The sequence below is a fragment of the Lepus europaeus genome, chromosome 9 (assembly GCF_033115175.1).
Source record: "Lepus europaeus isolate LE1 chromosome 9, mLepTim1.pri, whole genome shotgun sequence".
Classification (NCBI taxonomy): Eukaryota; Metazoa; Chordata; class Mammalia; order Lagomorpha; family Leporidae; genus Lepus; species Lepus europaeus.
The window spans coordinates 30,624,323-30,651,315 of record NC_084835.1 but is presented as its reverse complement, the minus strand read 5'-3'; the positions used below and the strand labels follow the sequence as shown (position 1 = coordinate 30,651,315).

Here is a 26,993-nt window from a genome sequence, read left to right as displayed (position 1 = left end):
TGCTGTGTAATCCTTCTCAATATAGTGGTAAGTGTGCATGGAGTGGTGGCTGGCATCTTCAACAGACTTCCCCCCAAAGACCCTGAGTGGAGTGTTCGGCTTCCTAGAAGTCCCTAGCTGAGCTGGTTAGTGCAGAACCTTTCTTCCCGGTAGCATCCAGAGACCAAGAAGTCACAGATTAGAGACTCAAGAAAATCTTGACTGATTGGGGATGCAGTAGAGAGATGAATTCTGTCTGATGAGCTGCATTGTGGTGTGTAGATGGAATTTCTTTTTAGAAAAAGTAAAAATATTTTTCTGCATTCAACTTGACAGAACGCTTGGTTATAAATTTACCATTGCATTTCAAATTCAGTCCAAAGAGTGACTTCCCTGCATCTTGGTTTTTATGGCTATAAAACAAGAAGGTCTGAGAAGACGTGTGAAGTTCTTCCTGGCGTTACGCTTCTGTGATTACATCGGGATCCTGGATGTGGTTTAGAACAAATTGAAATTACACAGTATGAAGCAGCTCTGTAGATTATCTTCAAATCAATTAGTTTTTTTTTTTTTTTTTTTTTGTAGTTTAGTCTCTTCTTCCCGGTTAGTCAGAATCTGAACTTTGTATCTAAGTGTCTAAGCCTTAATGTATAAAGACATTTGTTTTTAAGATTTATTTAATCTGAAGAAACAGAGTGATGGGGAAGGAGAGAGGAAAGGAGGGCGGGGTGGGGAGAGAGAGAGGAAAAGAGAGAGAGAGAGAGAGACTGACGCCAAGACCTTCCATCTGTTGGTTCACTCTTCAAATAGCTGCGACACCCAGGGCTGGGCCAATCTGAAGCCAAGAGTCAGGAATTCCATCTGGGTCTCCCACATGAGTGGCAGGGTCCTAACTACTTGGGCCATTGTCTGCTGCCTTCCCAGATCCATTAGCAGGAAACTGGATTGGAGATGGAATAGCTGGAGCTTGAAGCAGGCACTCCAGTGTGGGGTGCCAGCATCATAAGTGATGGTTCAACCCATGTACCACAATGCCAGCCCCACAGAGATGTTTCTTAAAAAGGTATACAAAAGAGACTGTAATCAAAGAATCAGAGTGATAATTGCATTGTATCATTGTTATCCTAGTGTTTGACAGTTCCCTATAATCTCTCAGACTTTCTTGAAACTGTTAACACAGCAGAGTTAAAGGTTTTGGGTAACAAGGTAGGAGTGATAAGGATTGCATGTGATGTGTGGTTGATTTTGTCTTGCGTCAATCAAAACCATAATTCCTACTAACATTTCAACTTTGTTTTGCAGCGAAAACGGAAGCAGAGCGCCCAGGATGAAGATGCTGTTAGCCTTTGCAGTCTTGACATAAGTGTAAGTAACCAGAACTTCTCTCATCTCCAAGTACATGAACATGATTTATTAATGTATTGTGTGCTTGAAGTGGGAGTCTAGGATCTAACTATTCAAGTTGTGACCTGGGGTTGGGGAGTGGATTTTGCTTTAAAAAAAAAAAAAATCTCATTTTACTGGAGAAAGCTGTGTGGTAGACTTAACTTTCACTCTGATATGTGTGTTACCTGTGACTTCTGTCTCAGATGAATTATGACCTCAGTGCATCTGGGTAGACTCTGTGTAAATCCCGCTGTGCTGTTTTAGAGGATGGTTACAGAGGTGGACCAAATGTTTGTTCCCCTTGAGGGGAAATTACTGAGTAGCTGCATGGTGGAGGGAGTGGCTTTGGATTCAGCAGATCTGGGTTTGAATCAAGTCTGTCCTTACCATTTGTGTACTACCTTTCCTCACCTCTGTATCCTCATCTGGAAAATAGAGGTAAGAAGACTTAACCTCACAAAGTTTTTATGAAAGTCAGATAAAACAAGAAAAGGGAGAATACCAAACACACTGCCTGACACTTAGGAGGCACCTGCTAAATGCGAGCTTCACTGTGTTTTTCTTTAAAAGCAGAAGTTTGCAAAAGATGGTTAAGTGACTCGGTAGCTGAAGGATGGCGATGATGAAGGTGAAAAGGTCCCTTGGATTTTCCAAGCCATGTGCTTGGATGCTTAATTGCAGTAGCTTTCTTTGCATGGCTTTTTTGTCTCCCTACTGATGCTGTGGGGAGCCTACCCCTGCCGCTGATGCCCTCATTAGCCAGGAGATGGAGGTGTCTATATTTTATATGTCTTTGGGTTAACCATCAAGCCCTGAGCTGCATCTAACATTAGGCCATGACCTCTCTCCTCTTCAGACAGCATGAAAGCTACTGTCAGGAGATGAGATGCTTTCCATGGGAAGAATTAAGAACTGAGTAGTGCGTGGCTCTGGCTCTGCCTATTGCTAACCATGTAACCTTCGGCACATTTCCTCCCCTCTCCAGACCTTAGTTCTTTCATTTGTTTAAAACAAAACAAAACAAAAAAAGATTGGGGAACAGGTCTTCTAAAACCTTTGTGCAAATTTAAAACTCACTATTAGTGGGTCTCCATCAGATGGCACTTACTTACTACTATAAGCAGTGTTCTTATAGCCATTTCAGATTATTACAAGGTTTCCTGTGATGCAAGCAGCCATGATGGAGTGAGCCTGAGCTGGCATCTAATTAATGTATTTGAGCATGTTTCTTTCACCATATGGCATTTATCTGTTCCAATTTTTGAATATCAGATTGATGGAGTTGGGCCACTTTACCAGGTTGCCATGGTAACTGTACAAAATGATGGTGTTCTCCCGGATTTTACTTAATTCATTGAATGCATTATTACTGATAAGGGAAGCCATGGAACTTCTCTTATCAGCTACATGATTTGGGGGCTTAGATATGTTTAATTTTGTGGAAATTTAAAGACTTTCAGGATTTAGAGAGTCCTCAGCCACCAGGTGTTCCAATCTGAGCACATTACAGGTGAAGAAGTAGAAACCCAGAGAGGGGGTAGTGATTTGGGCAAGATTTTAGTCCAGGACATTACCAAGCTCGAACCTCATTGCATATCTTTCCTCAACTGTATGTGGATATATACTTTTCATGAAAGCATGCCTCCAGATGCCTTTTATCAAAGAACCACTTAACTCTCTTAGGTGAAAGAATTATTTGTCATGATGAGCTCTGGTTTGATTCTTGATCAGCATCAGTGGCCTTGTCTTCTCTTCCTGCTTCTCAGATAATGAACAATGATTTTCCTCCCTGTGCAGCTGCAGGTGCTGTTTCTCTCTTTCTTGTTCATGTCATGGGATCATGCTTTGCCCCAGTAAAGACACCTTTATAGAAGAGAAATCTGTCCTATTACCACAACAGAGCTATGCTTAGGGATTCAACTATGGCCAAACACATTTCTGATTTACCTGTCATTTCCCCCGAATCCAGGCAAACAAATTTCCAAGTACTTGTACTGGGTTTCCTCTAGATATTGTCCCATACTGTTGTAATCACTGTAGAAGTCAGAAGAATGCTATAAATGGTTAGAGGGGCCTGAAAACTGCTATTTTGCTGATTCCACTGACCATCAAAATCATACGGAATTGACAGGAGGCATGACAGATCCAGGTGAGACCACAGAGGGAATGTACTCATTCCAGTACCCTGCACCCAGTAGAGATGAGCTGGATTAAATTAAATGGGGGGGGGGGGGCACAGTTGAGCATTTTTTTTTTTGCCATGAATGCAATGATGTCTACATATCTGAGTCAAAAATTTAATTGCTTTAATAAACTGATGGCCTTTGTGAGTTACTCAATGTTTTTAAATCATGATATCCAGGACAGTCAGTCCCTTAATTTCCAACAGCATTACTGAAGAGTTGTGTTGAGTCTGTTCTATGGGTAGTGGAAAGTATCTTTAAAAAAGATGGGTTCCAGTGGGTGACTCATACTGGAAGATGTGGGGGTTTAGGAAAGTAATATTGGTAACTTTCAATTTTGATTCCATGTAATAAATGGAAAGGTATTCACTAGTTGTGCACTTTGAATAAGGAGCTGCTAGATGAGGGGACAGAGGTCTTATTTAGGGATCATGGTCAAATTTCTATTGGGTTTCTGCCCAGTGCTGGCACACCACAGGCTCTTTATAAATACTTATGGTTGATTTTTTTTTTTTAAATAGTGAGTTCCCCTAATGGATGTCCCTTTTAAATAATTATATCTGTGATAAAAAGTTGAGAAATGTTGACATGGATGAAACCTCCCATTGAAAAGAAAGTACAACCAGGTCAAACCCTTCAGGGCATCTGAGTGAGGATAACACCAAACATGGCCTCTGCCATCTCCCTTTATTTTTAAAGTCTTGGATGATGATTCTGATAGGTGCCAAGAAGGATATTTCCTACCAAATTCCTCTCTCCAATTTCCTATTGAACCTGGACTTAAAAAAGACCAATAGGCATTTAAGAGAAAAGCTTATGTTCACAGAGATTCTCAATCATTTGGATGGAGAGGTCTCACCGATCCTTTTTGGAGTCCAGTGGTAGCTCTGGGCTCTAAAAAACATGGACGAGGTTGATGTATGACTCTGGTGCACACAGGTACCCAGACCCCAGGTTCAGAGTTCTTGCAGAGGAAACTGGAGGCATCTTAAAGCTCAGTGTGGGAAACTCTCCCCAAGGACTTGTCCTCCCAGCTTCCACCCCCAGCACTCGGTGGAAAATGAATGTGGGTGGTGTGTCCGCGCCAGCTGATGATAGAACTGGTCGCTATTTTTCTCTACCAGTTTACGCAAATCTGCTTTGCTTAGACTCCAGCTTCCGGGAGGAATAGAAGACAGACTATTCCAGGGGCGGGGAGGGGAGGCGGGGGGGGGGAGGCAACAGGCTTTTGAACGCCATGTGCAGAGTGGAGAAGGCACTGAGCAGCTGCCTACCAATCTCTCGCGTCAGAGGATGTGAGTGGGAGGGCTCCAGGGAGACGGTTCCCCCGCGGCGCTTTCCTAGTGTAAATTCGGATGGGTGGTTGAGAGACGTCTGAGCAAGGAGCTTCAGGGTTTGCAGTGCCCCAGGAAAGATCCTAGGCGGAAGAGCCACGTGTGCCCCCAGTCCGCAGTCCCCAGACACAGTTCAGCACTAAACATCGGAAAGCAGACAAGCTGTGGCGTGGACATAAAAATCATTTCCAGTGAGATGAAACCATGCAAACGCTGAGAAGGAATGTGTGTGCTTTGTCAAAAACTTGGAAAACATGAACAGGGTTCAACCAGGCAACCTCAAAGCAGCTGCTACATGTGATGTGTTTCCTTTCTGCCTTTGGTCACACACCTTGAACAGTTTTTTCACTGTGAAATATTTCAGATATATCATGTGGTATAAAAATACTATAAAACTCAGGTAGCTACCAGTGCAGCCTGACTCAGCAGTCAGTCCTAAGGCCCTTGCGATCCCTTTGCTCTGCCGTGTTTGTTGTGTGTGGCTTTGGGAGGGTGACCTGTCGGAGCACGGAGGACAGACTAGGTGTGGGCAAGGAGGCCACAGATGCTGAACAGCTGCTAGGAAGCAGGAAGGATACAGGGCTTGGGGACTTTTTTCTGCCAAGAGCCATTTGGACATTTCTGACATCATTCATGGACCTTACAAAATTATCCACTTAAAAAATCAGCTTGTGGCCAGCGCCGTGGCTTAACAGGCTAATCCTCCGCCTTGCGGCGCCGGCACACCGGGTTTTAGTCCCGTTTGGGGCGCCGGATTCTATCCTGGTTGCCCCTCTTCCAGGCCAGTTCTCTGCTATGGCCCGGGAAGGCAGTGGAGGATGGCCCAAGTCCTTGGGCCCTGCACCTGCATGGGAGACCAGGAGAAGCACCTGGCTCCTGGCTTTGGATCAGCGAGATGCGCCGGCTGCAGCGGCCATTGGAGGGTGAACCAACGGCAAAAAGGAAGACCTTTCTCTCTGTCTGTCTCTCTCTCACTGTCCACTCTGCCTGTCAAAAAAAAAAAAAAAATCAGCTTGCCACAGGTTGATTGAATTTTGAGGCCCTACTTGTGGTTACCTTGGCAGAGCCATAACCCAGTGATTTCATGGGTCTTAGCCTGAGAGCCCACTGTACCCCACAACTGGAGCGCTTAAAAAAAAAAAAAAAGGCCACTCCACTGCCCACAGAGCACAGCTCAGCTCTTCCTCAACTGCTCTGCCTAGGAAGAGAAGGAAAGGGCGAGATGCAGGCAGATTTTTCCACGGCAGTGAATGGCACAGCCAACTGCTTCCCTGGGGAAGCCCCCGCCCCCAGCTCCATCGCCATCCGTCAAGAAAGGAGCTGGGCCCTGACAGGGGCTCTCCTAAAGTGAGGAGGCAAGCAAAGGTCCCACATCAAGCCACAGATCTAACAGGGACAGGTGCCACAGTGGGGAGAGAGAGGGGTCAGAGAAACCCGCAAATAACCCCCAGCCCCGTGAGTCTCCATGCAAGACACTCAACTCTGTTTTCCACTTGTCACTGCCACAGGGGGTATCAATCTGGTCACAGATTAAAAAACTAGTCACACCCTTCCAGCCAGGAATTTAATACCTCAGCCTTTATCATGTTGATAAATGATACTGTACTTGACTCTATAAAAAACAGATTGAATAAATTTGGTGGACGCATTTGACAAAATTTTCTGCAATTATTAAAAATAATGTTCTCGAAGAACATTTCAGGATACGGTGACAGGATCTTAATACAGGTAAGTGTTGAGTACAGGAATAAATTAGTGTTATGATCTCATTCTTTTAAAAGCTGTGCTTATATAAACATTAAAAGCTGGTTTAAAAATATATATGCTATTTAGGGATGCACATAGTAGCAAGTTTATACACAGGAAAAACACTGCCTTCCACCTTTTACACATGCAAGCCAGCCATGCTAGTTTCTTTCAGTTTCTTAAATCGACCCTGCTCCATCTTGCCACTGGTCCTTTGCACATGCTATACCTGCATATCTGGAAAGAAAGGAACAGAAAGCTTTTGGCTCCATGACTTCCACTGCTCAGTGATATATGTGGCATTGAGCTTTGAGATTTATGACAGACACCCCCAAATGTCTAGTCCCTGTGTGTTCCCACTACTCGCCCTGTTCTGTGGCTGTCCAAAGCACAGGAGTTGATATAGAAGGGGGAAAAAGGCTTTTCTTATCTTGATGATGGTTCCTTGTGAGGACTCATTAAACCAGGCAGCAGCAGGGCTGTTTTATCTCCGCTCAGCAGAGACCAAATAATTTAAAAAGATACCATTGCTGCAGTTTTGTTTGCCTTGGTTTGTTCTGGAACTTGCTAACTGGGGAGATTAGCCTTTCCCTGGGCAGCCTGAGACCTTGATGAAGTACATGGCAGATTTTAATAATGTTCTTACCGTTGAGGAGACCAGGCCTGTCGTAGAGAGTAGGTCTGTATTAGCAGGTGCTTAACCTGTTGGCGTTTTGTTTTGCTTTGATTTCTGATCTGTTCTTGCTGCCTGTGGTTGTTTGGGCCCAAGGTAACAGGGACCTTTGTTCGGCTCGAAGTTTGTCCCCACTGTGCCCTGTCTGATGCGAGCTTTACTCGCTGATGACATAAACGCTTTGCAGCTCACTCTCAGCCTCCTGGATCCAGCAGTGGATTGTCTCATTTGGTGGGAGCTTTTCTCCTGGACCCCCTGCTTGGCTCTGACAGAGAGAGGCAGTCCAAAGAGCTTCAGCACACACTCTCACAAGTTGATGACAGAACAAGGCAAGTCCATGTGTCTCTTTTACTGCTCCCCGCCCACGTTTAGTGAGGGTTCTTTTTGTTGTTTAAGGGAGATCTAATTTGTTGATTTCTTATCTGTTAAGTTTTAATTTGTGTTTGACAATGGTCAGGTTGTGTCAGTGTATCCATCCAGAGTTTATGAACTTTCGTATTTCACAGTATAAGATATATAATTAGGTCATTCATTTTATTAATACCTGATGTGAATGAAGTCTTCATTTTTTGTCCCTTTCTCCTTCTTTAACTCACTGCCTCACACACAGGCACATCTATGTGCATAAACTTCCATTTCTATTTGACTAATATTTTTTCAAGATATATTTTATTTATTTGAAAGGCAGAGCTACGTGGGGAGAGAGCCTACATCTGCTGATTCACTCCATCAGTGGCCAGGGCTGTGCCAGACTGAGGCAGGAACCTGGAACTCCATTCACATTTCCCATGTCAGTGACAGGGGCCCAAGCACTTGGGCCATCCTCCACGGCTTTCTCAGGTGCATTAGCAGGGAGCTGGATTAGAAGTGGAGCAGCTGGGACTCGAACCTGCACTCCAATATAGGATGCCGGCATTGAAAGCAGAGGCTCAACGTTCTGTGCCACAATGCCAGCCTCTATTTGACTGGTTTAATAGGAATGCACTTTTGCAGAGGATCCATGCTGGATCATAGCTAGATTGTATTTCCACAGGATCGCTGAAGAATAAATTAGCAGGTATAACCAAACAGGTAGCCTTAATGGTTTTTAAAAATTCAAATAGAGCAAATTAGTTAAGACAATGGTTTCTGATCAGCTTCTTAGGCTTTGATTCATTACACTGGAACTAGTCTTGAAAATAGTTTATGGGGGCCAGTATTGTGGCACAGCAAGTTAAGCCACCACCAGGGATGCTAGCATCCTATATCAGAGCACCAATTCTAGTCATGGCTGTACTGCTTCCAATCCAGCTTCCTACTAATGTGCCTGGGAAAACAGAGGAAGATGGCCCAAGTGCTTGGGCCCCTGCCACCCATATGGGAGACCTGGAGGGAGTTCTGGGATCCTGGCTGTTGTGGTCATTTAAGGAGTAAACCAGTGGATGGAAGACCTTTATCTCTCTCTCTCTCTGCCTCTCCCTATAACTCTGCCTTTCAGAATAAATAAATCCTTTTTAAAAATGTATAGTGAGAAAAAAAAGCCTGGCAAAGTTTTAAGAGGACCTGTTCCTGAAGACGTGGCACGCCCGCTCGCGCTCTCTCTCTGTCTCTCTCTCTGTCTCTAGCTCTCTTTCTCTCTCTCTTGTTCTTTCTCTCTGAGGCTCTCCTTCTCTTTCTTTTCCTTCTTTGCCCCTTCCCTCTGGTCTGCCAGGTTTCCCCACCAATAAACCCTTTCCTTTATAAAAAAAAATGTATAGTGAGGATTCTTATACCCTCAAATAGCGATTTGTTTTAATTCGTCACCAGAATCACAAAGTTTGTCAGCTTAGAGATGGAACAGCACTATGTATCTTAATTCCCTCACTTGTACAATTGAAATCATATCAGTGAATTTAATTCGTGTAAAGGATTTAGTAACTTTACATGAAACCACTAATTATTGCTGCTGTTGGTTTCATTACACAATTAATTTCATTGTTAAGTTTGATAGTCCTTATTGTTGGCACATATGTTCCACAAATAGAACTGATCAAGAAAAAAAAACATAGCAAATGAAGACATATATGAGGATTTTTATTAATAGCATTATTTATTGTAGTCAAAAGCCAGAAACAGCATGGATGTTCAAATTATATAGAGATTTATAAATTTATTGTGGAATATCAGTGTACAGTATGCTTATGAAAAGAAAAAAATCTGTGATGTCTTCCTAAGTAGACATGTGTTGTCAATTTTAAAATTGTATTTGCAGTTTGCTTCCCCCCCTCAAGTATTTTTTACCTTTTAGGGTAGTTTTAGATTCACAGCACACTGAGCACAGAGTACAGGGAGTTCCCCTTTCCTGCCGCCGTATACACAGAGCCTTCCCTGTTATCAACATCCACCGTCAGTGGCATATTTGTTATCACTGATGAACCACAGCATCCATGGTTTACATTGGGATTCTCTCTTGGTGTTTTGCAGTCATGGGTTTGGAAGAGCTGTGTAAGGGCTTGCAGCCACACGGCGGTATCTGACAGGACACCTTTGCTGCCCGAAACATTATCCTTGTACCTCCTCTTCACCCTTCACCCTCCTTCCCCAGGAACCCCTGGTGAGCGCTGATCTTTTTACTGTCTGCATACCGAATGTATGCCAGACCAAGTTTGTCTTTGTGGAGGTGATGGCCTCCCCACGTGACTATGCCTCTTGCAGAGGCTCTCCTTCATCCCTCTCCAGAAGAGGAGAAGAAGAAATGCAAGAAGCACCTGGTGGGGAGCCCCAGTTCCTACTTCGTGGGTGTGGAGTACCCAGGTTGCTATGAAATCACTCTGGTTTTTAGCCATGCACACACGGTGGCGTTGTGTGTTGGCTGCTGCGCTGTCTTCAGCTAGTGCCCAGGAGGAAAAGCAAGGGTTAGAGAAGGATGCTCCTTCAGAAGGAAGCAATGTGGAAAGCACCCTGAAGCCAGAGGAGTGGGAAACCTTCCCAGTAAACGCATGGTGGCTGTAAAATTTTTTTAAAAAAAGACAAAGTTTGTTACACTGGCAAAGTTTATATCTCAACTGCCTTTCAAAGTGATCCATTTATCATTAATGTGATTTTGACGGAGGTCATTTCCAGTAAATTGTCCCTAGAAAATAATACTCTTCATTATTTTTTCTGGACTATAGCCTGTTTCTGTCCACCTGAAAATTATGTAAATAATCTTAGGAAATTCTCCAGACTGCATTTCCAACTAATTGAGTTTTCCCCAAACAACATTAAGTAATTGCATCAAGCCCTGTCTTGGGTCTAGTTATACATTCCTGGCTTCAACAGCAGAGATGGGTTTTTTTTTCCCTTACTTTTCTCATTTGTGTCAGATACCTGTTCTCTGTGAAGAAATGGTTGTATGTGTTGGCTCTTCCCTTTGATATTGCTGTGTGTATCGTTTTGCCTTACTTGATTGACAGTTAAATTCTTGGATGGCTTTAAGAACTGTTACAAGAACAAGTGTCCAAGGGAACTCTTGTGGTTGGTGAGTCTTTCTGTACCTTGCTGTGTAACTTACCTTGCTCCCTGCAGATCATTTTACGCAGAGTGCTGACCCAGTGTGAGCAGGTGAGTGAGTGCTCTGTAAGCCAGGCCCGTGACCAGTACTGAAGACGAATCGCTGGAAGCTGAATCGTGGGCTCATCTCCAGTGGTGCAAGTTCCAGCTTTGGGTTAATTCCTTAGAAATCCTGCAGGGGAACTGAATGTATTCTCTGTTGTTCTCTCCCAAGCAGATTGACTTTTTCCCCTATAGGGCTGTAAATGAGGTTTCTCTTTTACTCCCCACATACCGCAAAATATCAATTTTGAGTAAATCTGAAGAGTTTTCTTCATTTATATTTGGCAACCAAAAGTGATGGTTTTGCTGGATGGACCTGGATGAATTCCTTTCAAGAAAATCTTTGTTACTGTAGAAATAATCAATACATTTCTTCCATTTTTATGCATTCATTTAGTGCATACATTAATTCAATCAACTTCCAGAGAAGAAAGCTAAAATGAAGCTAAACTCATTTGTCTGCAGGCAAGTGAGGACTGTGCCCTTGATCCTGTGATGAGTTCACCAAGCCCAGTGAGGGCACGTTTTTCCTATAGCCATGACTGTGTTTCTCTTCTTTTGTAAGGGTGCTCCTTACAAAAGATTCTAGATTGTTGGGTGGTTTTCAAAGAAAGTAATTGTACTCTGGAGTCTGCTGCTAACATTTTTTCCCTTACCATACCCTGGAGATTTACTTATTTGCCTCTAGCTGGTCAGCCCAAAGGTTCCATTGGGGGAGTACTTCATTTATTTTATGCAAAAACTGACTTTGTGACTTTATACTCTGCGGTAGCTTTGCACCTGTGCTCTCCTGTTGGTTGAGGTGTTAGGCTCTGGAAGCACTGGGTTGAAGAGCAAGAGCTCTAAAATATTTAGACCTGGAAGGGATCTTTTGTTTTGTTCATATGGGGAGGGGTGTGGGGTGTTATCCCTTTTTAGAGGGAACAAGTTGTTATAAAATTAGATGAGCCTATAAAATTAATTAATTAATTTAAAAAAGGGGTCTGCACTGTGGCATAGCGGGTAAAGCTGCCGCCTGCAGTGCCAGCATTTCATATGGGCATCAGTTTGAATCTCAGCTACTCTACTTCCAATCCAGTTCTCTGCTATGGCCTGGGAAAGCAGCAGAGGATGGCCCAAGTCCTTGGGCCCCTGCACCCACATAGGAGACCTGAAAGAAGCTCTTGGCTCCTGTCTTCAGATCAGCCCTGCTCCAGCTGTTGTAGCCATCTGGGGAGTGAACCAGCAGAGGGAACACCTCTCTCTCTTTCTCTCTGCCTCTGTCTCTCTGTCACTCTGCCTTTCAAATAAATAAGTAAATCTTCAAAAAAATATGATATGCTTCTGTAAATAATAATAGGAATATTTCATAAAATGTCTTAGCTGTAGCTGTTTTTATATTTTTAAAATAAGATTTATTTGGCCGGCGCCACAGCTCAATAGGCTAATCCTCTGCCTTGCGGTGCTGGCACACCAGGTTCTAGTCCCAGTCGGGGCACTGATTCTGTCCCGATTGCCCCTCTTCCATGCCAGCTCTCTGCTGTGGCCAGGGAGTGCAGTGGAGGATGGCCCAAGTGCTTGGGCCCTGCACCCCATGGGAGACCAGGAGAAGCACCTGGCTCCTGCCATCGGATCAGCACGGTGCGCCGGCCGCAGCGCGCCAGCCGTGGCGGCCATTGGAGGGTGAACCAACGGCAAAAGGAAGACCTTTCTCTCTGTCTCTCTCTCTCACTGTCCACTCTGCCTGTCAAAAATAAAAAAAAGTAAGTAAATAAATAATAAAAAAATAAAATAAGATTTATTTTACTTATTTAAAAGCAGAATAACAGAAAGAGAAAGAGATCTTAGATCTGGTTAATTTCCCAAATGACCACAATGGCCAAGGCTGGGCTGGGCTGAAGTTGGGAGCCTGTATAATGCCAGTGTTAAAGGCTGCAACTTAACTCACTGTGCCACAATGCTGGCCCCTGTTGTTCTCATTCTGCAAAGTTTCATTCAGATCCCAAAAGTCATGACCAATGACTGGCCAGTTGGTGATTCCACTGTCAGTGAGCCAGCATCCCTCCAGCTGGACCACATGATCTGGTCCCCCTCATCTCAGTAGTGGCTGAATGGCTCCAGGGGTCTCCCACATGGACTCTCTGCTTCTTCCCTCCCACCACAGCTGCTGTCGGGTTCCTTGAAAGCCTAAATCACTTGCTGTCTCTCCCATGGTTCCCTTTTCACTTAATGGCATTGACATGTGACATGTGGCCCTCAAGGGCCAGCATGATCAGGTCATGTTGCTGCTTGAGGTCCTCATCACCTACTTCTCCCCCACACCTTTCCCCTGTGTTCCGATCGTGCTGGCCTCCCCTTGTTTTCCTATACCTCACCCCAGGGCTCTGTACTAGCCCTTTCACCCATGTCATTTCTCTTCCTCATTCTCCTCCAGGTTTCTACTCAGGTATTCTTAGACCTTTTCTGCCTCCTACGTAAAAAGAGTGTTTCCATTCCCCCTCCCACCCTAACCTAGCTCTACTTTCTCTCTTTATTTGGCTTTACTTCTTCTTCATAGGCTTTATCATCACCTACCTCACTATGTATCTTTTGTTCATTAGTCCCTATCATTCCATACTAAAATATAATTTTTCTTTTCTTTTATTGCCATGTTCTCAGTATCTGAGACAGTGCCTGGCACAGAGTGCATGCAGTAGACATTCCCTAAATGAATGGTGAATGGTCACTGCATTGTTCAAATGTTCCATGCTGCCTTAAGACAGCTGCTATAAGCGTGAAATGGATCTGTCTTGTCAACATTTGAAGAATGTCTTTCTTCTATACACAAATTTGCATTCCCTCATTTTTGAAGAAAACCAGTAAGATAAGAGGAAGACCAGGATTTACCTGAAGAGACTTTGTAGTAGACAAAGCAAGATAACTAAAAAATAATACCAGGCATTTATGAGCTTAAAAAAATCAGCCAAAAGATGACAGGATATAAGGCATGTGAAATATATACATGGCCTGATACACATGTGGAATTATTTTTTTTAAGATTTATTTATTTGAAAATCAGAGTTACACAGAGAGAGGAGAGGCAGAGAGAGAGAGAGAGAGAGAGAGAGAGAGAGAGAGAGAGAGGTCTTCCATCTGATGGTTCACTCCCCAATTGGCCACAATGACCGACACTGTGCTGATCCAAAGCCAGGAGCCTCTTCCCATGTGGGTTCAGGGTCCCAAGGACCTGGGCCGTCTTCCACTGCTTTCCCAGGCAGAGAGCTGGATCGGAAGTGGAGAAGCCAGGTCTTGAACTGGTGCCAATATGGGATGCCGGCACTGCAGGCCAGGGCATTAACCCACTGTGCCACAGCGCTGGCCCCCACATGTGGAATATTAACACCAATACTTTGATGTCTAACTTGGTTGTTGCTATGGGAATCTCTCAGGATGGTGAAGGGAATGACAACGTTCTATTAAAGTCACTAGCATTCTTGTGCAGTCTCTGCTTCTTTCCATGTCGCTGGTGTTTGTGAAGTGCACAGCCCTGTGGTAAAAGGAGGAGAGAAGCTTATAAGGAGTTGTCAACCCACATTCAGTGCTGGCTTATGCAAGTTCCTGGAAGGAGTGTATTCCAGGTGACATAAAAACAGTGGGGTTGCAGTCTATGGTTTGCATCGCACCCTCGGATGTGTTCTGGCCAATTCGTTGGTGTGCGAGTCTGCCTGGCTTCCTGGTCATTCTCCATACTGTGGAGAAAATGAAAGAGCCGGTTTAGAGAGACCCAGTGTTATACGAACTCCCAGTGTGCCAGCTTCTCCCGGCTGGACCACTGTGGGATTCTGCCCTGTCCTCCCTCCAGGGCTATGGAGACGTCTTAACTGTTCCACCCTCCCCTGGGAGGGTGCTGGAGGACACCTGCTCTGCTGACCCCCTCACCTAGCTTTCCTTATACCTTTGTATATAGTTTACCCTACCTGCAATCCCAAGGCAAGTGAGGTTTTGGCTTAAAATATTTGTTATTGACTATAAGCTTCAAAGACCTTGGAAAACCAAGTTAGGGGTGCTAAAAAGACTCCAAAATGGACCCAATGCTCTGTTCAGCTTAATCATGCTAATATCTTGCAAGAAAGGTGGATTTCTTTCTTTCTTTCTTTCTTTCTTTCTTTCTTTCTTTCTTTCTTTCTTTCTTTCTTTCTTTTTTTTTTTTTTTTTTTTTTGTCTCATAAGGTGAATAAGTCACTGCAACTAGCAGAAACAGTTGCTCCTTGCACAAGGTGTCTGTCTTGGTTCAGGCTGTTGTAAGAAAAGGCTGTAGACGGAGTGGCTTAGGAACAATAGACATGTGTTTTTCCTGGTTCTGAAGGCTGGAAGTCCAAGAGATCAGGGAGCCAGCATGGTGGAGTTCTGGTGAGGGCTCTCCTCCCACTGCACATTGCACGCTTAGTGTCTCCTCCCACCAGGAAAGAGAGAGCAAGCTCTCTGGAGTCCTTTTATAAGGACACTGCTGACCCTGGTCATGAAGGAGCTGCCTTTGTGGCCTAATTACCTCTCAGAGGCCCCACTCCTTGTCCTGTCCCATTGTGGGACAGATTGCACCTCAGTCACCTGTCTAAATTCACAGGAATTGACTGACTTCTGTAGAGGAGAGAGAAATGAGAAAACATCTTATTAACATTGGACATAGGCCGGTGCCGCGGCTCACTAGGTTAATCCTCCACCTGCAGCGCTGGTACCCCCAGTTCTAGTCCCAGTTGTGGCGCCAGGTTCTTTCCCAGTTGCTCCTCTTCCAGTCCAGCTCTCTGCTGTGGCCCGGGAAGGCAGTAGAGGATGGCCCAAGTGCTTGGGCCCTGCACCTGCATGGGAGACCAGGAGGAAGCACCTGGCTCCTGGCTTTGGATCGGTGCAGTGCACCGGCCGTGGCGGGCATTTGGGGGTGAACCAACAGAAGGAAGACCTTTCTCTCTGTCTCTCTCTCTCTCACTGTCTAACTCTGCCTGTCAAGAAACAAAAAAACAAAAACAAAAAAACGAACAAAAAAACCCCACTGGGTGTAATTGTTTTTCACAGATTTGAATATTATGTTTAATTGAAAAGACTGATTTTAAAAATTGCAAACTGTTTTCCTTCACATTTCCTATTTCTTGCTGTTTTGTCTCTACATAGAAAAGTAGCTTTGATAGTATGTTTATAAAGTGCATTTAAATTATTTTTTGAATTTTATTTTTACGTCTTTGAAAGACAGACAAAGAGAGATATGGACAGATAGGCAGATCTTCCATCCATTGGTTCACTCCCCAAATGCTCACAACAGCTGGAGCTGAACTAGGTGGAAGCCAGGAGCTGGGACTTCTGTCTGGATCTCCCACTTGTATGATAGAGACCCAAGTATCTGGGCTATCACCCGCTGCCTCCCAGGTGGCACGTTAGCAGGAAACTGGAATGGGAAATGGAGCTGTGACTTGAACCCAGACACTCCATTATGGGATGTGGACATTTCAAGCAGAATCTTAATTGTTCCGCCAGACGTTTGTCCCTAAAGCACATTTTCCGCTGTTGATATTCTGCTGCCCTTTTCGCCATAGCAGGCTCACTCTCCTTCCTCGCCAGTCTGTGCACTGCCTTACCGGGTTCTCTGCCACGCTGCTGTTTCACATTTTGCTGTGTTCCCTGAAGCTGGTCTCTCTCTGTAGGACAACCAGAAATTGAGGCTTCAATTCAATTTAAATTACTGTCAGATTGCGGAAATGGGCCTGCTGTGTGCTCCGCATCCCACAGGGAAGTGGAGGAGTGTCTGACATGAGAGATGAGCCGGCTGCAGGCAGCTCGTGAGGAATGTGGCTGGAAACAGGGATGGCGTTGAAGGGAGGCTCGTTGCTGTGTCGGATAACAGCGGGCTCCCAGGAACCCACTGTCAGCAACAGATTGTCTCTGGGACTTTGTTTAGGTTGGGGGCTTATGTTTGACTGAATATCTGTTGTTAGCTTTGAAAAGTGTGACATTTTACTAAGTAGACTTTGAAATGTTTTTTAAATGAGGAGTCTTTAAAATGTTCATGAGAAATGTGTATTTTGAAAAAACTATGGATTTCAGGTTTTTTGCACCAAAATAGCTTTTAATTTCTGTTTTTCATGCACTTTTTGACTAAGCCATTGTCCTCCTTGACATCTTGTGGGAAGAGGGATGTGGAGCCCTATCTTGGCAAGGTCTTTGTCAAGTGCATTGGTGATTGGCTACCTTCTTGGTGACAGATCCCTTGGAAGCCATTTCTAGCCTGCAAGGTTTTTGAAGGCCTTAGTATATCCTTTTATTCTTCTCATTTATTCTTTCATTCATATTCATATTAATTGTCCCCTACACTCTCACTGTGCTGGTAGTGAGAGAAGAAACACAGTCAGCAAGCCAGACAAGATTCAGTGACTTACAGACCAATGGTGGAGGCAAATGTGAATCAGTGATAACAGTGACAAGAATGTAGCAATGGAAAACAAACTTTGAAGGCGAGAGAAACGTGATGCCATCTGGGCATTTAACCAAGGACTTTTTTTTTTCTTTTTCTTTAAGATTTTATTTATTTCTTTGAAAGACAGAGTTACAGAGAGAGAGGTAGAGACACACAGAGAGAGACATCTTTCATCTGCTGGTTCACTCCCCAAATGGCCACTATGGCCAGAGCTGGATCAGGCCAAAGCCAGGAGCCAGGAGCTTCATCTGGGTCTCCTACATGGACACAGGGGCCCAAGCACTTGCACCATCTTCCATTGCTTTTCCCAAGTGCATTAGCAGGGAGCTGGATCAGAAGGGGAGCAACTGAGATTCACAGTGGTGCCCATATGGGATGAAAACATCCATAGGCTGTGGCTTAACCTGCTACACCACAGTGCCAGCCCCAACCAAAGACCTTGCTCTTGTCATGAAAGGGGAAGGAAGCTTTCTCTTTGGAAGTGAGATCTGAAAGAAGGAATGGTATTAACCAGTTTAAAGAGGAGCATAAGAGAGTTATGACCATGAGAATAGCATGTGCAGGGGCCCTGTGGCAGGGTAGAATATGCTGCTTTGAAGGCAGAGGTGACTGGTAGGTGGTGGACGGTGAGACTGGAGTGATTGGCAGGAAGCAGATCATGCACAGCCTGGAAGGCCATGCTCCAGACTTAGGTCTTGATCCCAAGAAAAGTGGGGTAGGGGATGGTGGGGGCAGCACTGTGACTTAGTAGGTTAAGCCTCTGCCTGCAGTGCTGGCATCCTGTATGGGCGCTGGTTAGTGTCCCAGCTGCTCCTCTTCTGGTCCAGCTCCCTGCTAATGGCCTGGGAAAGCAACGGAAGATGGCCCAAGTGCTTGGGCCCCTGCACCCATGTGGGAGACCTGGAGGAAGTTCTTGGCTCCTGGCTTCAGATCAGCCCAGCTTCAGCTGGTGGGGCCATCTAGGGAGTATACCAGTGGAAGCTCTTTGTCTCTGTCTCTTCCTCTCTCTCTCTCTCTCTCTGTAACTCTGACTCTCAAATAAATAAATAATTCTTTAAAAAAAAAAAAGAGTAGGGAGTCACTGGCAGGTAGGTGGAGGGTATTAGGTATTAAGCAAAGGTGTGGCTTTGTTTAGAGAAGATTCTTTTGACTGCTGAGTGGAGAATGGATCAGAGAAAGCCCAAGACAGATGTGTCTGGTGAGTAGATGGCCACTTCACTTTCCTTATGAGGGATGATGGTGTCCTGGACCAGCTGGCCATGGAACAGACCATGAGATGTGTGGGTGGCTTGGTCTCTTGCCTGGCTGGCCTCAGGTTGGCACTTGGGAAATGTTTCCCTTCTAAGCCTGCATTAGGGGAATTGGGTTTTACTTCGACTCTCTCAGGTTTATGCTATCTGACCTGGTCTCTCCATTGCTTCACTTCTCTGTGCCTCAGTTTTGACATCTTTAAAATAATATAGTTGGATTCCATCCTTTCCAGTGCCCAAATTCCCTAAGTCTATGGTGTTTTGGGTGCCATGAGTTTTTCAGGTAGATGATCAAAAGGTAAATATGTTGGTTAATTATGAAAGATCAGGGGCTGGCGTTGTGGCATGGTGGGTTAAGCCACCACTTGTGATACGCTCATTTCATATCAGAGGGCCAGTTTGAGTCCCAGTTGCTCCACTTTCAATCCAGCTCCCTGCTAATGTGATTGGGAAGGCAGCAGATGATGGCCCAAGTCCCTGAATCCCTGCCATCCGTGAGGATCCCTGCCAGTCCTGGATGAAGGTCTGGGCTGCTGGCTTTGTCTTGGACCAGCCCCGAACATTGTGGCCATTTTGGGAGTGAACCGGTGAATGCAAGATCGATCTCTCTCTCTCATGTCTCTGTCACTCCCTCTCTTTCTGTCACTCTGCTTTCCAAGTAAATATTTTAAAAACTAAGAGATCAGTATCTAAAGAGGAATCTTGTTTCAAGTCCTTCTCACCAGCCCTTGACTGGTGAAAGGAGACACATGCAGTTAGACACTGCGCACTTTCCCGTTTCACATTATGGCAAATGGAAGACCGTTCTTTAATTAGGATGCCTTTTAAAAATACACCAGCTGTGATTCATTAGGGAAACAAACCCCAAGCCTTCATAGGAGTAGGAGTGAAAGCTGGGATCTTAATAAAGCAGCACGGGGTGCACAGCCTAAATGAAGTGGAACAAGCTGGAGGAGGTTTTGCTGAGGGCCTGCCTTTGACTCTTGTGTCCTGTGATTTGGGAACCCTTTGTCAGCGGTTGCAACAGCCACGCTCAGCTGCAGCCGCGAACGTCTTCCAGGGGAGGAGTGTTAATGACAATTTCATTGACCTAAAAAGATCGCATAACAAGGTCGAGGGAAAGGCAAGAGATGTAATTAGCTGGTGAGCCTTGGTCAGCTGCCCACGACAGCCTGGCCCTGTGTGAATCTGTAAGCAAAGGCACATTTGGCAGGGAGGTTTCCAGGAGGATGGAAGGGGCACCATTTGGCCGTGACCTCCTAGAGGTGTCACAAATTAAAACAGGAGCAGTGCTGCTGACCTTCAGACTGTAAACAGACTGCTTTCTCTGGAAAACAGTCCCGATAGAAGCTTTTGGTTTAGCTGTTGGGACAAGAGCAGGGATTGGGGAGAGTATTTCCCCACCCTCTTTAAAGGTGGGTTGGTGCTGGCTTAAAAATAGTGGTTCAGCAGGTGTGGAGGTGGGGGATGTCACATGGACAGGGTCTGGTTGGTTCTTGGGTCATTTTTGGAGCTTTGTTGCCTGTCTCACACTTACAGGACAGCCTGCCCCTGTGGCCCGGTCCCACTCCTTTTTCCCTGGCTTTTGCCTCTGTACTGTTCTTGTTAAATTCCCAAGTGGTGCGGTGAGTGAGGAGGGTCGAGGAATTACTCTTCCTTTTGCTCCTGATTGCAAGCTGAAGTTGAGAATGAGTGTTTTTAGTGCATTCTGTTTCTGTGTGTGGGTTTGGGGATCCACTTGAGAACTAAGGTGTATGAGTATAGATCAGTAGAAGCAGAGTGGCTGCTGCTTAGACAGGAGACATCCGTTAGAAGGTTCCAGTAACCTTAGGAAGAGAGAATGGAGAAAGGATCCAAGGCACAGTCTCCAGTGTTTGTGGGGGGAGAGAAAGGGGTCATTTGGGGCAGGAGAGTTGTGGCTGAGCCTAGTCCTCAGCATGGCACTGCCGTAGTGCTCCCTTGTTCCCTGTGACACTTAGGCCTTGTCGCCGAGCTCTGTGTAAGTGACAGACTTAGGCTCCCTGTGGGAAGTGGGTCATCTGTAGCCCCTTTCTAGCAATGCAGCAAGAAGGAAAATCCAGTCCTGAGCAGCCATCAGAAGCCCCATCTTCAGCCACTGCCCTGTTCCCTCCTCCAGGCTCAAGTCTCATTGCTTTCCCCGCTGGGCCACAGGTTTGCATTGCACAGGTCACACCTGGGCAGGGTAGGTCTTAAATGTGGAACCCTGGAGGAACCCATGTACATTTTGTCCCAAACCTGGATGATAGTGCTGGATTACAATCCCTATCGGCCCTGAGCTTTCAAGACCATCTGGGGTTTTCAGTTGGCTCCCACAAGGTGCCATGACCCTTAATATTCCTCCGTGTGCCACCCCGCCTCCCACGGAAACTGTTGGCCACGGTCCCAGACAGAAGGCGCCAGAAGGGAAGGGACCACCCTGGAACTGACCACCACTTCCTCAGGGCACTCTGGGGCCGGGCATCTGCACAGCAGCCCCTCTGTCTGCAGGATGAGCCTGGGAAACTGTCTCACAGGAAGTCAGACTGACACAGTGTCTTGTCCCCGAGCCATGAGGATGAACACTAGGGTCTCGCTGAGCTGTGAGGCTCCCCTCCTTCACCTGCAGCAGTTCCCTGGTGTTCAGTAGCCATGATCCAAGAGAAGCCATAGTGTTGCCCTTCTTTCCCGCTGGCCACTGCCAGCTACTAAACAGGAAGTGACCTTGGCATATTGTTTGTCTCACTGTGTATCTCATCCATTAAGCTGATCTTCTTTATTTTATTTTATTTTTATTTGAGAGGCGGCGGGGGGTGGGGGCACAGATAAGAGAGAAAGAGAAAATGAGGGCATCATTAACTAGTTTGTTTTTGGGGAAGTAATGTGACATAATGATGAATGATTCAAGATTCTCATTGAGAATCTAAGGACCATTGCACAAAACTAATCATCATGCAAAGGTACTGTGGGACTATGTCACACACAAGAGCCCCCAATAAATTTACTATTGCCCTCATTCCCCATATGTATTTAATCATCATAGTCTGTGTTTTATTTAGGAACTATTTCTTTCTCCATTGTTATTTATAAATTGAAAGTTATAGTTTGAATCTATTTTTTAACATTATTCAATTTACTTTAACTTAAAAAAAAAAAAACAAACAAACCACCTTGCTCTGTTGTATATATAGCAACCTGATAAGAGGATCTAGGTTTCAGTGCAGAGCTGTGTGTGTTGTGTTCTGTTTAAACATGTGCAGGAATATGAGTGAATTATGTCTGGCCAGTACTCAGATTATCTCTGAAGGGAGACTGGAAGACACAGGGATGTAAGGGTGGGCTTTTCATAGTATGCCATCTTTTAAAATTTTTTTATCCCATGTACATTTATTGCACATAAAAGCATGTAAGAAAAAGAGAGAAGGAGAGAGCTCCTAGTTCTAGGTTCAATCTCCAGATGCCCACAGTGGCTGGGGGTGGTGGGGAAAGCCAAAATCAGGGAGCCAGGAGCCAAGAATTCAATCCCAGATCTCCCACACGAGTGGCAAGGACTCAATCACTTGAGCTGTCACTGCTGCCTCCCAGTGGCTGCGCTAGCAGGAAGCTGGAGTCAGGAGCTGGAGCCAGGTAGCAAACCCAGGTACGGTATGGGACTTGGGCACCTTAACTGGTGTCTTCATCGCTAGGTCAAACACTTGCACCAGGCCAAACCTTTTAAAAACGTAAATCACATCACATTACACCCCTTAGTCAAAAACTCCGGTGACTTCTAGGGGGCGTCTGTGACATCTACAAATTTGGATAGGAAAAACATTACGTCTTTCTTTTCACTGCCTTCCACTTGAAATGTTTCTTTAAATGAGGACAACAAACCACAGCACCATCAGGAGTGACCTGTGACTTTGTCACCAAAAGAACGCATTGGTACTTTCTTTTCACATTGCACTGCTTGCAGTTTTCTGTCTCCATGCCCATGCTTAATCATGATGAATCCTGCCACCAGATCTGTTATTTAAAGCGTGAACAAAGAAACCATAGAATAAATTCATTTTTAGAAAATATTTTGATAACTATATTTCTTTTATTTTATAAATATTTTATTTATTATTTGAGAGGCAGTTACAGACTGAGAGAGGGAAAGGCAGAGAGAGAGGTCTTCCATCCACTGGTTCACTCCCCAGATGGCCTCTATGGTCGGAACTGAGCCAATCCAAAGCCAGGAGCCAGGAGCTTCCTCCAGGTCTCCTGTGTGGGCGCAGGGGTCCAAGCACTTGGACCATCATCTGCTGCCTTCTCAGGCATGCTAGCAGGAAGCTGGATCAGAAGCAGAACTGCTGGACTTGAACCAGCACTCAGATATGGTTGCTGGGATTACAAGCAGAAGCTTAACCTGCTGCAATATGACACCAGCCCCACAAAGTGTTTTCAAATGCAAATAATAAATAAATAATGGGATGGGATCCTGCCATCCATGTGGGAGAACTGGATGATGTTCCTGGTTCCTGGCTTCAGCCTGGCACAGCCCCAGCTGTTGTGGGCATTTGGGAAGTAAACCAGCAGATAGAAGATCCATCTCTCTCTCTTTTTCTCTCTCTTCCCTCTTCCTCTTTCTATGTCATTCTTACGTTCAACTAAATCAATAAATCTTAAAAAAGGAAACATTTTGTAGGGCAAATGTTTGGCAAAGCATTTAGGACTCCACATCGGACTCCTGCATTCCATGTTAGAGTGTCTAGGTTTGAGTCCCAACTCCGCTTCCAGTTCTGGTTTCCTGCTAATGCACACTCTGGGAGGCAGCAGGTGGTGGCTCAAAAACTTGAGTCACTGCCTCCCACACGGGAGACCTAGATTGAGTTCCAGACTTCTGGTTTTGTCTTAGTCTGTCCCTGGCTGTTACAGGCATTTGGAGAGTGAACCACTGGATTAGAGTTCCCTGTGTCTTTGTTTCTGTCTCTCTGTCTATGTATCTTTCAAATAAATAAGATAAAGTAAAATAAAATAACATTTCATAAGAAGGGGTCCATCCATAGGCTTTAGCTCCAAGAAGTCAGTGGTATAAAGTCCATTAAAAATCCCTGACTTAGGGGCTGGTGTTGTGGCATAGCCAGTAAAGCAATATGGGTGCTGGTTCAAGTCCTGGCTGCTCCACTTCTGATCCAGCTCCCTGCTGATGTGCCTGGGAAAGCAGTGGAGGATGACCCAAGTGCTTGGGCCCCTGTACCCACATGAGAGACCAGGAAGCAGCTCCTGGCTCCTGGCTTCAGTCTGGCCCAGCCCTAGCAATTGTGGCTATTTGGAGAGTGAACCAGTGGATGAAAGATTCTTTAATATCTCTCTCTCTCTCTCTCTCTCTCTCTCTGTCTCTCTCTCTCTGTCTCATTTAACTCTGACCTTCAAATAAATAAACAAATCTTAAAAAGAAAAAGAGTCTCTGACTGAGATTACATGTAGATCAACTTCTTGGGCCCGTGGGGCTGAGTATCCCCGGTTCCTATTCACCTGACAACTCTTAGTAAACCAGAACTTTCTGATGCCACTCAGACATGCTGGGTTCATTCTTGTCTCCCTCCTTCCTGTAGCTCTGGCTCCCATCTCGCTCTGATCTCAGCTTTAAATATCACCTCCCTGCAGAGGCCATGCCTGAAAACCCATTCTGACCAACCCTCCGGGCAAGTGCTCCCTGCAGGCAGTGGGCTGTCATTCTTGTTGACACTCTCCCCTCCCCAAAGGCAAGTCCACAAGCACAGACAGGCACTCTGAACTGTTGTAATCCCTAGCACTTGACAGGAACTGGCAGGAGCTGGGCTTGCTTTTCTTGAACCTTCCATGATAGCAACCAGTTGATAGCATGTATATTTAAATCACTATACTTAAAACCATTTAGTTTTTCCTTTAAAACCTGCACAAATGTGTCCAACTATGAAAATGCATGTAGAGGAGCTGGCATTTGTCCAGGTGGTAAAGACACCCACATCCCATGTTGGAGCGTCTGGGTTTGATACCGAGCTCTGTTCCCAATTCCAGCCTCCTGCTAATACAAGTCCATAGGCGGCAGCAATGATGGCTCAAGTGATTGGGTTCCTGCCGCCCACTCTTAGAGTCTTGGAATGAGTTCCTAGGACTCAGCTTCAGCCCCAAATACCTGTTCTTGCCATTGTAGATATTTGGGGAGTAAACCAGCAGATGGTTTCTCTCTCTGCCAAATAAATAAATAAATAAATAAATATTTTAAAATGCAAATAAATACAACAAGTGGGTAATGTAACTATGACAGTGAAGGAAAGAAGAAACTTTTTTTCCATTGTGATTTACAGGTTAGAGGAGGGCATCAGGTTCTACCCACCCACTCACCCCCAAATTGTACCTGTTTGGAGAGAGCAGTGGAAATCCTACCTCACCAAGCTTTACACAGCAAGGATCCTTTGTAGCTCACAGACGAAGAGGGGGAGTAAGAGGTAGGTTGGTTCCTGATGAGCTGACTGAGCTCAGGCCCCTTCTACATTCCTCAAATCTGCATCCTCTCAGCTGATGTCCCTGCTGGTTGCAAGAAGCCTGCCAGTGACCCCTGGGGTATTTCCATTTCCTAAAAACTAAGTCCTTCCTTTCAGTGAGATTGTATGTGTTTGGTCACATGCTCATCACTGGACCAATAATAGCCTCAGGAGATGCTATTGGCATGCAGATGGATTCAGACAATGGATGGGGAAGAAGGAGATGTGAGTGCCTGCAGAAAACAAGGGTTTTGTAAGGAGGAAGAAGGGGAATAGATGATAGGAAGTCAAACCACACTGGGCACTGTAGGTATGGTTTGTTTTCAAATCAAATTTCCCTTTGTTCTCGTGTGGATGAATAACCGCTTAGAGAATGACTTCTGATGGGAACAGTTCCAGTGTTCTTATGTTTCACATATGTGAGGCATTTTTTCTTTTAGGAAACATTTTTTATGTAAAGTATTGCCTTATCTTGGCCTTTTTATCAGTCATGTGATCTGGAGGCTGAAGAAATATGGCCCATGGCTGCAGACTCAAAGGCTTATATGACAGGCTATGGTCTCCATAGTTGGTTTTAAAGGGAGAGTGTGCGCCAGAAGTTTGGAAAACTCTAATATAAATTTTCAACAAAAATAACATTGCTTAGACCTTACTTAGATTATAAAGAGCAAGTTGATGGATCTTCGGAGGCAGAGCAAAGCCTCTAACCGAGCTCTGGAAAGCCTCTAGATTTTTTTTTTTAATTCCAATTTTAGCAGAAGTGTCAGCTACTATCTTGATGGATTCTGTAAAATTTTAAAAGCAGAAGTGAGCATTTAGCTAAGCACTTAAGACACTCACATCCCACATCAGAGTACTTGGGTTTGATTTCTTTGTTTTTTTAATAAAGATTTATTTATTTGCTTTAAAGGCAGAGTTACAGAGAGGCAGAGAGAGAGAGAGAGAGAGAGAGAGAGAGAGAGAGAGGTCCACTGGTTCACTCCCCAAATGGGCACAACCACTGGAGCTATGCCAATCCGAAGCCAGAGCCTAGAGCTTCTTCCGGGTCTCCCACATGGGTGCAGAGGCCCAAGGACTTGGACCAGCTTCTACTGCTTTCCCAGGCCATGGATTGGAAGTGGAGCAGCCAGGAATTGAACCAACGCCCATATGGGATGATGGCACCACAGGTGGCAGCTTTACCCACTATGCCACAGCGCTGGGTCTGATTTTTTTTTTAATTTTAATTTTATTTATTTGAAAAGCAGTGCTACAGAGAGAGAGGAAGAGACAGACAGAAGGAGAGAGAAAGAGAGCGAGCGAGCTTCCATCCTCTGGTTCACTCCCCAAATAACTGCCATGGGTTAGGTCTGGGAAAGGCCAAAGCCAAGGGCCTGAAACTCTATCTGGATCTCCCACGTGGATGGCAGGGACCCAAGCACTTGGAGCATCTTCAGCTGATTTCCCAGGCCCATTAAGAGAAAGCTGGATCAGAAGTGGAGCATCCGGGATTCAAACCTGTGATCATGTGGGATACCAGTGCTGCAGGTGGTGGCTTAACCCACTGCGCTACAATGCTAGTCCCTTGGGTTTGATTTCTGACTTTGGCTCCTAACACCAACTTCCTGCTAACATGGACCCTGAGAGGAAGAAATGATGGTTGAAGTAGTTGGGTCCCTGCCACCCATATGGAAGACTTGGACTGAGTTCCCAGCTGCTGGCTTTGGCTTGACCTAGGCCTAACTATTGCAGGCATTTGGGGGAATAAACCAGCAAATGGAAGCTCTCTATCTCTCTCTGCCTCTCAAACAAATAAATATAAATTAGATATACATCTAGAGAAAAAATAAAAATAAAAGACGTCTCAATATGGAATAGCATTTTGTCTACTTTGGAGAAATTATAAAGCAAAATATGCAAGTCAATGAAGTGATTTTTGAATTGTCTAGAAAGAGCTACCTGTTCTTGTGCAGCAGGGAAAGTAGCTCCCTAGGGGTGGGGG

At 45.1% G+C, this 26,993-nt stretch overlaps 1 protein-coding gene across 3 annotated transcripts in view; it reads left to right on the top strand.

Annotated features, from left to right (window-relative positions):
* The window catches only part of ARHGEF3 (Rho guanine nucleotide exchange factor 3), a 336,022-nt gene that overhangs the window by 170,229 nt on the left and 138,800 nt on the right, over positions 1-26,993 (top strand). For all 3 annotated transcript variants that reach the window (XM_062201120.1, XM_062201117.1, XM_062201118.1), the window contains exon 4: positions 1,282-1,344. In XM_062201120.1, coding sequence (XP_062057104.1) covers positions 1,282-1,344 — 63 coding nt within the window. The remainder of the gene's footprint in view (positions 1-1,281; positions 1,345-26,993) is intronic.